This window comes from Salvelinus sp. IW2-2015, unplaced genomic scaffold, assembly GCF_002910315.2.
Source record: "Salvelinus sp. IW2-2015 unplaced genomic scaffold, ASM291031v2 Un_scaffold4997, whole genome shotgun sequence".
Lineage (NCBI taxonomy): Eukaryota > Metazoa > Chordata > Actinopteri > Salmoniformes > Salmonidae > Salvelinus > Salvelinus sp. IW2-2015.
Window position 1 is genome coordinate 1 of NW_019946265.1, and position 14,226 is coordinate 14,226.

Sequence of the window (14,226 nt, forward strand, 5' to 3'; positions counted from 1 at the left end):
CAACTACTACTCACCACACCTAGCTACTACTACTACTACACAACTAGTACTACTACACACAACTACTACCTACACAACTAGGTCCAACTACTACTCACAACTAGTACTACTACACACAACTACTACTCACAACTAGTTACTACTACACACAACTACTACTCACAACTAGTACTACTACACACAACTACTACTTCACAACTAGTACTACTACACACAACTACTACTCACAACTAGTACTACTACACACACACTACTACACACACAAACTATACTACTACTCACAAACTAGTACTACTACACACAACTACTACTCAAACTCAGTACTACTACACACAAATACTACTCACAACTAGTACTACTACACACAACTACTAACTTCCACAACTAGTACTACTACACACAACTACTACTCACAACTAGTACTACTACACACAACTACTACTCACAACTAGCTACCCTAACACAACTACTACTCACAACTACTACACATAACACACAACTACTACTCACAACTACTACACACAACTACTACTCACAACTTACTACACACAATGCTTTTGTATAACCCCATGGACCTAGCAATTCCAACTTCTCAACCAGATTAATGAAAAAATTAAAGTTTGATGTGAAGTTAATGAAGCCTTTGCTTTATCCCAATAATTTATCTTATTGTCCAGACCATTCCCTCAACTGATTCAGTTGAGACTTCAAGGTAATGCATGTTGACATGTTCACACACAGCGGGGACATAAGAGTAGCGACATGGATGGGATATTTTCATTTAGAAACCCTTCAAATTGTGTTGTTTTTTTTTTAAACAAAAAAACAAAATTAAAAATAAAATGTAAAAAAAACAAATAACATACTTTCATGTCTGTAGCGATGTTTGACTTACTGGATCTAAGCAGCAAAGTTGACCAGGCTGCAACACACCATGGTGGTGAAATAGGCAGCCTCTTCGCCGTCACCYTTCACCGTCATCTCATTATGGAAGTCTGCAACACATTTAACCTTCATTTGCAAAACGGAAGACTTCACAGGGAAAACCCATCTTTCGCAAGGGGAGCCTTGCTTCACAACAACAACAAAAATCTGAAAATAAAAGTGCCTTCAGAAAGTATTCAAACCCCTCGACTTAGTCCACATGTTGTTGTGTTACAGCCTGAATTCAAAATGTATTCAAATTGAATTCTCATCCATCTACACACAATACCCCATTATGACATCACAATACCCCATTATGACATCACAATACCCAATAATGACAAAGTGAAAACATGTTTTTAGATATTTTTTTTCATATGTATTGAAAATGTAATACAGAAATATATAAATTTACATAAAGTATTCCCACCCCTGTGTCAATACTTTGTAGAATCACCTTTGGCAGTGATAACAGCTATGAGTCTTTCTGGGTGAGTCTCTAAGAGCTTTCCACACCTGGATTGTACAATATTTGCCCATTATTCTTTTTTTTAAATTCTACAAGCTGTCAAGTTGGTTGTTGATCAATGCTAGACAGACACGTTTAAGTTTTGCTATCGATTTTTCAAGCCGATTTAACTCAAATCTATAACTAGGCCACTCAGGAACGTCCAATGTCATCTTGGTACTCCGGCGTAGATTTGGCCTTGTGTTTTTGGTTCTTGTCCTGCTGAAAAGGTGAATTTGTCTCCCAGTTTGTTGGAAAACCGACAACCAGGATATCCTCTAGGATTTTGTCTGTGCTTAGGTCGATTKCGTTTCTTTTTTTATCCTGACAAAACTCTGTCGTCCTTGCATGTTTTGGAATAATTTTATTATGTAAAGGCTTCCTTCCTTTCACTCTGTCATTTAGGTTAGTGTTGTGGAGTAACTACAATGTTGTTGATCCATCCTCAGTTTAACTCCTATCACAGCCTTTAAACTCTGTAAATGTTTTAAAGTCACCTATGGCCTCATGGTGAATTCCCTGAGCGGTTTCCTTCCTCTCCGGCAACTGAGTTAGGAAGGATGCCTGTATCTTTGTAGTGACTGGGTGTATTGATACACCATCCAAAGTGTAATTAATGACTAAACAATGCTCAACGGATATTCAATGTCTGCTTTTTTTTTTTTTTTTTTTACACCCATCTACCAATAGGTGCACTTCTTTGCGAGGCATTGGAAAACCTCCCTGGTCTTTGTGGGTTGAAATTCACTTCTCGACTGAGGGACCTTACAGATAATTTGTATGTGTGGGGTACAGAGATGAGGTAGTCATAAAAAATCATGTTAAACACTTATTGCACACAGAGTGAGTCGATGTAACTTATTATGTGACTTGTTAAGCAAATGTTTTACTTGCTGAACTGATTTAGGCTCTTATATAACAAAGGGGTTGAATACTTATTGACTCAAGAATTCAGCTTTCATTTTTTTTTATACTATATATAAAAAAAAATAAAAAAAGGGCTATTGTGTGTAGATCAGGTACAATATCTCAATTTAATCCATTTTAAATTCAGGGTGTAACAATTTGGAAAAAAAGGGATGTGAAAAACTTTCCTAAGGTATATACATAATAAGAAACGAGTTACAACAAAAGATGGCATCACGGAAAATACAATTATAAGCAGAGGTTAACAATAATGTTAACTTCTAAAAGTGCGTATCATTACAGAAATCTCCAAGCGCTTATTCCATAATCCATACATGAGTTAACATCTCACGGACAGACGCATGTAAACATAAATGGTAGTAGCATCTGTCAACAAGACTGTGGGGATGTGGAGACTAACGACCTTGTTACACTACAGTGATGGTTCAGATTTCTAAACTTTTAAAATATTGTTAAATCATCAGTTATACTCGAGACATAGGACGTGCCGTAGTCTAGGGTTTTTCACACGAAGTTATGGTATCCACTACCCAAAGTTAATGGGTATCCACACCAAGAAGTTTAATGGTATCCACCCAGAAGTTAATGGGTATCCACACCAGAAGTTAATGGGTATCCACACCAGAAGTAATGGGTATCCACACCAAGAAGTTAATGGGTATCCACACCAGGAGGTAATGGGTGGTTTCACCAGAAGTAATGGTATCCACACCAGAAGTAACTGGGTATCACACACCAGAAGTTAATGGGTATCCACACCAGAAGTTAATGGGTATCCACACCAAAAGTTAATGGGTATCCACACCAAAAGTTAAATGAAAAAAAATATAACACCACAAGATATAAATAGAAGAGATATAAGAAAAGATAATAAAAAGAGAGTATAAAACAGAAATAAAATAAAGAATAAATAAGATAAAATAAAATGAAAATATACAACACACAGAAATAGAAATATAAAAATAAAAGAAGATATCAAAGAATAATAAAGAAAGAGGATAATCAAACAACAGAATAGTAAATAATGAGGTATAAAACCAAGAAAAGTTAAAATGGGATATCAACAAACCAGAAAGTATATAAAGAAATAAATACCAACAACAACAAGAAAAAAGTAAAATGAAGAAAAATAAAAAGAGAAAGAATAATAAAATAGAATATACACAAGACACAGATATAATAGAAGGAATAAATACAAACAACAGAGTATAATAAGAGAGATATACAAAAATAGATAATAAATAAAGAGAAAATAGACACAACACAAGAATATATAATAAAAAAGGTATCACAAAGATAAGAAAGATTAAAAAAATAGAGAATAATCCACAACAAACAAGAATTAATGGTATTCCACACCAGAGTTAATGGCGGTATTCTGTAGGAGGAACGGTATAATGGTGGGGGGGGGGGCGGGGGAGGGTTCAATGAATGTTGAATATGTACTGAGTGAAGAAAGACGATCACCATCTCGGCAAGGCACTGTAAGGGTTGAGAATGTGGCTTTAGCGGAGGAAAGGGGCCGGATAAGTCAGATCACATTCAAGGGAGAAGGAACGTTTATTCCCGTGTGAGACTCAATTTCCTGCCTAGCAACAAAGCATGTAATATAATACATACTACCACGGGGTGGAACCATGTCTTTGTCTGTTCAGCTGTTCGATCCTTTGGGACGAATAAACTTTGTTGGGGGCTTTCATAGTGTCCGTCAATTTCTTACTCTGATATTCAGAACCTAACAATAAAGCCATCGGGCATTTCCGTCAGCCATTGAGCGAGTGGTTCCTTTCGAAAAATCAACGAAATCTTTCCTACTGCTCYCGTTGCGTCACGTTCCAAAATGGCATCGTCCAAGTTCTAGAATCGCAGAGGTTCCAATTCTCGCTGGCTGACGTGACCGTTCCCTTCTATCTTGAGAATGGAGAAAAAGGGGGTGTGTCTGTGCAGAAGGTAGAACGTCGCATTGATGATGACACGTGTGTGTAACGAGGAACTTTGTTCTGGTAACACAGATTTTTTTTTTTTTGCAGATTTTTACATTTTTTATGTTCAGAATTGATCAAAGGGCCATTGTAAATTGTTTAACATCTGCTACATTCTTCAATCATACCTGTATTATAGATGGCTGACAAAATGCCTCTTAAAATGGAAGCTTGAAGCCTACAGAAGTCAGCAGACTCGTAAAGGATTCTTTAAAAGGTCCCAAAGCAGTCAGAATGATGGGTTTCCCTGGGTTTTATATCATATTATACAACAGCAGATGAAACTAACACTGTAAACGGGTTTACAAAAAAATATGATCAGTGTCCTGATTGTATTTTCAACCAGTAACTATCTAGCATTAGAATACACCAGAGGCCACCAAAATAGAGCTTGTTCCAGGACACACCTGGCTGGCTACCGTTTCTACCTGGCCGGCTACCGTTTCTACTTGGCCGGCTACCGTCTCCACCCGGCCGGCTACCGTTTCTACCTGGCTGGCTACTGTTTCTACTTGGCCGGCTACCGTCTCCACCCGGCCGGCTACCGTCTCTACTTGGCTGGCTACTCCATGTGCTAATGGAAGACACTGAGGACCTTTGATGATATATGACTGGAGCATAACATGGGGGGGGGGTAGTAGTATTTCACCTGTTTCAAAGACGATGTGTTCCACCAGGGGCTTGTCACTCAGCAGCCAGGACGTCTTCACCTCTCTGGGGCCATTACCACTAGACACCTCCACACCCCAGGACACCGCCTGCTCTCTGGAGGAACAACATACAGTACATTACTAACCCTAGACACCTCCACACTCCAGGACACCGCCTGCTCTCTGGGGGAACAACATATAGTACATTACAAGTAGCTGCTGCTTTGGCAGGAACTAAATGGGGATCCATAATAAACCCCAGGAAGAGTAGCTGCTGCCTTGGCAGGAACTAAATGGGGATCCATAATAAAACCCCAGGAAGAGTAGCTGCTGCGCTTGTCAGGAACTAATAGGGATCCATAATAAACCCCAGGAGAGTAGCTGCTGCCTTGGCAGGAACTAATGGGGATCCATAATAAACCCCAGGAAGAGTAGCTGCTGTCTTGGCAGGAACTAAGGGGATCCATAATAAACCCAGGAAGAGTAGCTGCTGTCTTGGCAGGAACTAATGGGGATCCATAAAAACCCCAGGAAGAGTAGCTGCTGCTTATGGCAGGAACTAATGGGGACATAATAAACCCCAGGAAGAGTAAGCTGCTGCTTGCAGGAACTAAATGGGATCCATAATAAACCCCAGGAAGAGTAGCCTGCCTTGGCAGGAACTAATGGGGATCCATAATAAACCCCAGGAAGAGTAGCTGCTGCCTTGGCAGGAACTAATGGGGATCCATAATAAACCCCAGGAAGAGTAGCTGCTGCCTTGGCAGGAACTAATGGGGATCCATAAAACCCCAGGAAGAGTAGCTGCTGCTTGGCAGGAACTAATGGGGATCCATAATAAACCCAGGAAGAGTAGCTGCTGCCTTGGCTAGGAATAATGGGGATCCATAATAAACCCCAGGAAGAGTAGCTGCTGGCTTGCAGGAACTAATGGGGATCCTATAAAACCCCAGGAAGATAGCTGCTGCCTTGGCAGGAACTAATGGGGATCCATAATAAACCCCAGGAAGAGTAGCTCTGCCTTGGCAGGAACTAATGGGGATCCATAATAAACCCAGGGAGAGTAGCTGCTGGTTGCAGAACTAATGGGGATCCATAATAAACCCCAGGAAGAGTAGCTGCTCCTTGGCAGGAACTAATGGAGATCCATAATACCCCAGGAAGAGTAGCTGTGCCTTGGCAGGAACTAATGGGATCCATAATAAACCCCCAGGAGAAGTAGCTGCTGCCTTGGCAGGAACTAATGGGGATCCATAATAAACCCAGGAAGAGTAGTGCTCCTTGGCAGGAACTAATGGGGATCCATAATAAACCCCAGGAAGAGTAGCTGCTGCCTTGGCAGAACTAATGGGGATCCATAATAAACCCCAGGAAGAGTAGCTGCTGCCTTGGCAGGAACTAATGGGATCCATAATAAACCCAGGAAGAGTAGCTGCTGCCTTGGCAGGAACTAATGGGGATCTCATAATACCCAGAAGAGTAGCTGCTGCCTTGGCAGGAACTAATGGGGATCCACAATAAACCCCAGGAAGAGTAGCTGGGTACATTAGTAACCATGACCCCCCAGGAAGAGTAGCTGGGTACATTAGTAACCCATGACACCCCCAGGAAGAGTAGCTGGGTACATTAGTAACCCATGAACCCCCAGGAAGAGTAGCTGGTACATTAGTAACCCAGGACACCCCCAGGAGAGTAGCTGGGTACATTAGTAACCCAGGACACCCCCAGGAAGAGTAGCTGGGTACATAGTAACCCTGGACACCCCCAGGAAGAGTAGCTGGGTACATTAGTAACCCTGGACACCCCGCGAGAGTAGCTGGGTACATTAGTAACCCTGGACACCCCTGGACACCCCCAGGACACGCCTGCTTTACTATTACTACATGATCAGGAAACTCAGTTAACCAATAAACATACTAGTCAGCAATACGTTTAAACTGAATAGTAAAAACATTCTTATCCGGCAGGACATTTTTAGACCAATGACTGTACAGGGCAGGCACCACAGGGTTGACCAATGACTATACAGGCCACCACAGGTGACCACGACTGACAGGCACCACAGGGTTGACCAATGGACTATACAGGTACACAGGGTTGACCAATGACTATACAGGTACCACAGGGTTGACCAATGACTGTACAGTACACCAGGGTTGACCAATGACTGTGCAGGCACCCCAGGGTTGACCAATGACTGTGCAGGCACCCAGGGTTGACCCATGACTGTACAGGCACCCCAGGGTTGACCAATGACTGTACAGGCACCACAGGGTTGACCAATGACTATACAGGCACCACGGGTTGACCAATGACTGTGCAGGCACCCCAGGGTTGACCAATGACTATACAGGCACCACAGGGTTGACCAATGACTGTACAGGCACCCAGGGTTGACCAATGACTGTTACAGGCACCCCAGGGTTGACCAATGACTGTACAGGTACCACAGGTGCCATGACGTACAGCACCACGGGTTGACCAATGACTGTACAGGCACCACAGGGTTGACCAATGACTATACAGGCACCACAGGGTTGACCAATGACTATACAGGCACTACAGGGTTGACCAATGACCATACAGGTACCACAGGGTTGACCAATGACTATACAGGCCCCAGGGTTGACCAAGACTATACAGGCACCACAGGGTTGACCAATGACTGTACAGGTACCACAGGGTTGACCAATGACTGTTACAGGCACCACAGGGTTGACCAATGACTGTACAGGTACCACAGGTTGACCAATGACTGTTACAGGTACCACAGGGTTGACCAATGACTGTACAGGTAACCACAGGGTGACCAATGACTGTACAGGTACCAACGGGTTGACCATGACTGTACAGGCACCACAGGGTTGACCAATGACTGTACAGGCACCACAGGGTGACCAATGACTATACAGGCACCACAGGGTTGACCAATGACTGTCATTTCCTTCTTTTTAAATCTTCTAAAAATGAGATTTTGGGAAAATCTGTGAATTTTGGGAAGTTACGGGAATTCTTACAACCTTATGAAAAGACACATTTTAACTAATGAGAGCAGTGATCTGTGGACAACTTTGGTGAAGTGGCTGATCAGGGCAGGTTTGATCTGCAGTTTGAACTCGTGGTCCTCGTCATAGGGACATGTCTTGTAGTACTGCAAACACAACCTAGGAAGCACAGGGGGGAGGGAAACAGCTTTAATATACCCAGGTCAGTAAACAGCTGATCAACATCTATACAACGTTACAGAGAGGTTTAAAAAATGTTGAAAAGAGGTTGTGTTCTTTTACACACCAAATGTAAGGAAAATGGACAAACACATGGAGTTTGGACTCGTCTTAAAAATAAATTATAATTTAACCTTATCCAGAGCAATTAGGATTAAGTGCCTTGCTCAAGGACACATAAGCATTTTCTCCTAGTAGGCTCGTGGGGATTCGAACCAGCGACCAATTCGGGGTTACTGGCCCAACGCTCTTAACCGCTAGGCTAACCTGGCCGACAGACAGGCGAGCAGGTCTTACTGTGTGAGGAGGAAGAGTCTGTCGTACGGCAGGCCCAGGAAGGTGCTGCACGTCACCATGATCTCCAGCAGGTGGTGCAGTTTCCTCAACCTGATCACCTGTTCCTGAAGATCCTCCACTGTACTCAGGTAGTAACTCTATTGGACGACAGAACAGTTGAAAATCTCAACCGTAACATCTTCATAGTTAAAAAWAAATAAATAAGGTAGAATCCTTAGTTGCTGCAGCCATTTTTAGACTTATAAATTATTAACATATACACATTGATTCTTGAAGAATTGTAACTTTATCCAACACTTCACGAGGTTAGTTCAACCAAAGACAACACAGTATGATGAAGACAGGCTGAAACTGCTTCTCCAATAGACATGTCCGATCACACTTGTTGCCATGGCGATGTCATGGCGACGTCGGCTAGCTAAGCACACGTGCGGAAACACGTCGTCGGGTCTAACGGGCATCTCGCGTTGAACTGTGGACGAGCAGGCTGCCGATATAACATTGTTTTTGACCAAAAAAAACGGTAAAACGTTTCCGTTTTTCCACTTTCACAAAGTTGGAGTAGTAACAAGTTTAACAAGCATTTTGCTACAGCCTCAATAACATCTGCTAAACCAATCAAATTAGATTTTAACTACTTAAGACATTGGCTCGAATCTAGGCTGTGTTCTTAGGATTAGAAAATTAACAACTAAGGGATATATTTTTATTTTTTATCTCACTAACTTCTCAAACGCCGGCCTTGTGCCTATGGGTTTATAAACTCTGTGGTTCAACCCCATCAGAAGACAAGATATAATCTTATTTTAGTCCAACGTTTGTAAACAATACAAATGTAAACAAATACTGTATAGCCTCATAACATGGTTATAACTATAATGTTGATATCATGGATGGTCAGTCCTCCAGGCCCATCCCTAAAGCTTTTTACCAAAACAAAAAGACGGGGTGTCCATTTTGTTATTGTTTCAATAAGGATTCGAGCTTTAATTCTTTTTAAATGTTTGAGATGATTTTCTGAATAAAGTAATATAAACCTCTCACCAGGTGGTTTAGTGTGGTCAGTTCTTGACCTGAGGAGAAGAAAACATGAACTGTAAAATCAASTTAAAATACTGTAAAATCAACTTAAAATACTGTAKGATAAGAATTAGATGGCATTTTGTATGGAACCATCGCACAGGGATCCCAATAACTTGTTAAGTCCTGTCGGTGAGCACCAGTATCATTCTCRGTGGCGTCACGGAGAATAGRACACCGTTTCACTTTTAACTGAACAATCACAATCTATTAGGTATTCGGGATTCGAACCTACAGACCTTTGGATCACAGAGCAGTGTGTGTGTGTGTTACCTATGAGGTAGTTGATGTAGTCCTTCCTCATCTTGTCTAGGCCCATCTCCAGCAGCATGTGAACAGGTGTGAGACCTGTGAGAGAGACGTGATCCATCTGATGGTGGTATGACTGAAGGATCAGCTTACTGAGGGAGCTACTGCTGTCTCTGTGAATCTACAAAAATCAGGAGAGAGACACGCAGCAGTTATAAAATATAAAAAGAGAGTTGATCAATATTTTTCCCGTAGCTTTCTTATTTACCACAACAAACCGATGCTGGCACTAATTCCAGCCTCAACGAGCTGTATCGCGCCATAAACAAACAAGAAAATGCTCATCCAGGGGCGGCTCGCCTAGTGGCCGATGATTTTAATGAAATCCGTTTGACATCATTTCTGTGGATTTAGAGGCGGAAAAAAACCCTCTATATCACCTTTACTCCAAAACACAGAATTGCATATAAAGCTCTCCCCCGCCCTCGATTTGGCAAATCTGACCATAACGTTATCTTACGGATTCCTACTTACAAGCACAAACTCAAACAGGAAGTACCAGTGACGCGCACAATGCGGAAGTGGTCAGATGAAGCAGATGCTAAGCTACAGGACTGTTTTGCAGCACAGACTGGAATATGTTCTGAGATTCATCCGATGGCAATGAAGAGTACACCACATCAGTCGCTGGCTTCATTAATAAGGGCATCGATGACATTGTCCCTACAGTGACTGTACGTACATACCCCAACCAGAAGCCATGGATTACAGGCAYCATCRYCACTAAACGAAAAGGCTAGAGCTGCCGCTTTCAAGGAGCGGAACACTAATCCAGACTAACAATAAATCCCTCAGACTAACCATCAAACAGGCAAAGCTTCAATACAGGACTAACATCAAATCCTGACGCTCTTCGGATGTGGCAGGACTTGCAAACTATCACGGATTACAAAGAGAAACCCAGCAGTGAGTCAACTAGACGAGCTAAATTTACTGAACCATGCATGAGAGCACCAGTTGTTCAGGACGACTGTGTGATCACGCTCTCCGTAGCCGATGTGAGTAAGACCTTTAAAAAAAGGTTAACATTCACAATGGATGGATTACCATCATGCGCTGACCAGCTGGCAAGTGTCTCCACTGATATTTTCAACGTCTCCCTGACACAATCTGTAATACCTACATGTTTCAAGCAGACCACCATAGTCCCTGTGCCTAAGAACGCCTAAGAACGCCAAGGTAACCTGTCTAAATGATTATCACCCCGTACCAATCACATCTGTAGCCATGAAATGCTTTGAAAGGCTGGTCGTTGCTCACATCAACACCATTATCATCCCAGACACACTGGACCCACTCCAATTCGCATACCGCCCCCCCCAACAGATTCACAGATGATGCAATCTCTATTGTACTTCACATTGCCCTTTCCTACCTGGACAAGAGGAACACCTATGTTAAAAAGTTGTTAATTGACTACAGCTCAGCGTTCAACACCATATTACCCTTCAAGCTCATCACTAAGCTAAGGACCCTGGGACTTCCTGACAGGCCGCCCCCAGGTGGTGAGGGGAGGCAACAACACATCCGCCATGCTGATCCTCAACGTGGGGGCCCCTCAGGGGTGCATGCTTAGTCCTCTCCTGTACTCCCTGTTCACCAACGATTGTGTGGCCGGGCACGACTCCAACACCATCATTAAGTTTGGAGACAACACGACGATGAGACAGCCTATAGGGAGGAGGTTAGAGACCTGGCAGTGTGGTGCCAGGACAACAACCTCTCCCTCAACGATGAGACAGCCTATAGGGAGGAGGTTAGAGACCTGGCAGTGTGGTGCCAGGACAACAACCTCTCCATCAACGTCAGCAAGACAAAAGGAGCTGATCGTGGACTAAAGGAAAACGCAGGGCCGAGCACGGCCCCGTTCACATCGGCGGGGGCTGTAAATGGAGCGGGTCGAGAGCTTTGACGATCAGTTTCAGACAGTCTCTGATGTTCTTGATATGATCTGAGGACGATACTTACCCATGGTTTAATGTCACCATACTGTAAAGCTTTGATGACCATTTTCAGACAGTCTCCGACATCTTGATAGGAAGTCACGCCTGTGATGGGAAAAGTAGTGATGAATTAAAAACAGCAAAAAATGTATCTAGATTCCACATCCAAGTTTTTAATAGGAATSTGAATTTATTTACATTTACAAAATGTAAATAAGGAACTGAATAGCTTTTTTATTGTTCACACAACAACCTCCAAAGTGCTTTAAAAACCAAAAAAAGAGGTGGTTCTCTACTCTACTATAACTGAAATGTACTAAAAACTCTACTCACTGTTCCTCATGCGAACCCAGAGCTGTTCTATGAAGTCCAGGTCGCCTCTCTCCATCAGAGAGTTGAATATCTCTGATGTTCCCGTCTCGGTCTTCACCTTCACTGCCTGGGGGGGATCATGACCAATCAGATAAAGCATTATGATGACACATTTCAATTGTTCAAGTTTTTTTGTTGTTTCAGTTTTAAATGATACAATATTCACACCCCTTTGACATGTTGTTGTGTTGTAAAGTTGGATTAAAATAGATTTAATTGTCATTTTCTGTCAACGATCTACACAAAATACTTTGATGTCATAGCGGAAGACAAATTCTAACATTTGTAAAAAATCCATGGAAACATTTTAAAAATGAAAAAGACTAATATCTTGATTATAAAAGTATTTAACCATTTTCAGGTCTTGTCATAGATTTTCAAGCAGATTTAAGTCAAAACTGTAACTCGGCCTCTCAGGAACATTCACCGTCTTCTTGGTGAGCAACTCCAGTGTAGATTTGGCTTTGTATTTTCGGGTTATTGTCCTGCTGAAAGGTGAATTAAATCTTCCAGTCTCTGGTGCAAAGCAGACTGAACCAGGTTTTCCTCTAGGATATGCCTGTGCTTAGCTCCGTTTCTTTTTATCCTGAAAAACTCCCCAGTCCTTAACGACTACAAGCATACCCATAACACAGTGGCGGTCGGTACCGTTTAAGATAAGGGGGACGTTATATATATTTTAATGAGCACGGCCTTATTTCTATTAGAGCATATTGGATGACTGTCATTCATATTCCATTCACCCAGTTCAACGTAACATCGATAGGTTTAGGATACTACATGATACTAGAATGTTCCCTGTACCCATCATGAGGTTGCTTCAACCTAGTAGGTGCAACAGGTCGAGAGGATTTTGAGTAATCAAGGTGACAGAGAGACACACATTCAATACCTCCTTGCACCCTCTGGCCTGCATCTAGTTGATCTAGGGTGTAATCATTAGTCCAACAGTTGCAAATCAGAGTTTCTATTGGACAAATTCAGGTATGTTATGTTTATCCCCGTTTTCGTTCTGTTTGCTTCTGATTTAAGAAATGTTTTTCAACAGAAGTCGGCAGAATGAATACACCCCGGATCACACWCACAGGTCATTTTCATAGTAGCCACATACAAACACCATGATCATTTGATTCTTGTACATAATTCCTTGGAGAGGATCACACCTCTTTGGTCGACTGATCCTGCAGACTCTTCACAGTGTTCTGCAGTTCTGAAAAGGAGAAGACCAACACAAGATGGAGTAGGAGAGGACACAACAACAACAAGATGGAAGGAGGAGAACAACAACAACAACAAGATGGAGAGAGGAGAACAACAACAACAACGATGGAGGAGGAGAACAACAACAACAACAAGATGGAGGAGGAGAACAACAACAAAGATGGAGGAGGAAGAACAACAACACACAAGATGGAGGAGAACAACAACAACAAGATGGAGGAGGAGAACAACAACAAGATGGAGGAGGAGCAACAACAACAACACAAGATGGAGGAGGAGAAACAACAACAACAACAAGATGGAGGAGGAGAACAACAACAACAACAAGATGGAGGAGGAGAACAACAACAACAACAAGATGGAGGAGGAGAACAACAACAACAACAAGATGGAGGAGGAGAACAACAACAACAACAAGATGGAGGAGGAGAACAACAACAACAACAAGATGGAGGAGGAGGACAACAACAACAAGATGGAGGAGGAGAACAACAACAACAAGATGGAGGGGAGAAACAACAACAACAAGATGGAGGAGGAGAACAACAACAACAAGATGGAGGAGGAGAAACAACAACAACAAGATGGAGGAGGAGGACAACAACAACAAGATGGAGGGAGGGAGGAGAGACAACAACAACAAGATGGAGGAGGAGGAGAACAACAACAACAGATGGAGGAGGAGGAGAACAACAACAAGATGGAGGAGGAGGAGAACAACAACAACAAGATGGAGGAGGAGGAGAACAACAACAACAAGATGGAGGCAGGAGGAGAACAAAACACGAT

General features: G+C 42.4%; 1 protein-coding gene and 1 non-coding gene across 2 annotated transcripts in view; both read right to left on the bottom strand.

The window, feature by feature from the left end:
• Nucleotides 1-871: 871 nt before the first annotated feature.
• Nucleotides 872-14,226, bottom strand: part of zwilch (zwilch kinetochore protein) — a 23,586-nt gene continuing 10,231 nt past the window's right edge. The window contains 9 exon segments of the mRNA XM_024144275.2: nucleotides 872-995; nucleotides 4,991-5,102; nucleotides 8,059-8,155; nucleotides 8,513-8,649; nucleotides 9,557-9,585; nucleotides 9,866-10,022; nucleotides 11,870-11,949; nucleotides 12,178-12,283; nucleotides 13,380-13,426. Of these exon segments, the coding sequence (XP_024000043.2) occupies nucleotides 901-995; nucleotides 4,991-5,102; nucleotides 8,059-8,155; nucleotides 8,513-8,649; nucleotides 9,557-9,585; nucleotides 9,866-10,022; nucleotides 11,870-11,949; nucleotides 12,178-12,283; nucleotides 13,380-13,426 (860 nt within the window). The 3' untranslated portion in view covers nucleotides 872-900.
• On the bottom strand, nucleotides 9,674-9,756 carry LOC112077865 (small Cajal body-specific RNA 14). The gene has a single exon (XR_002895523.1). It is a non-coding gene; the product is annotated as a small Cajal body-specific RNA 14 (non-coding RNA).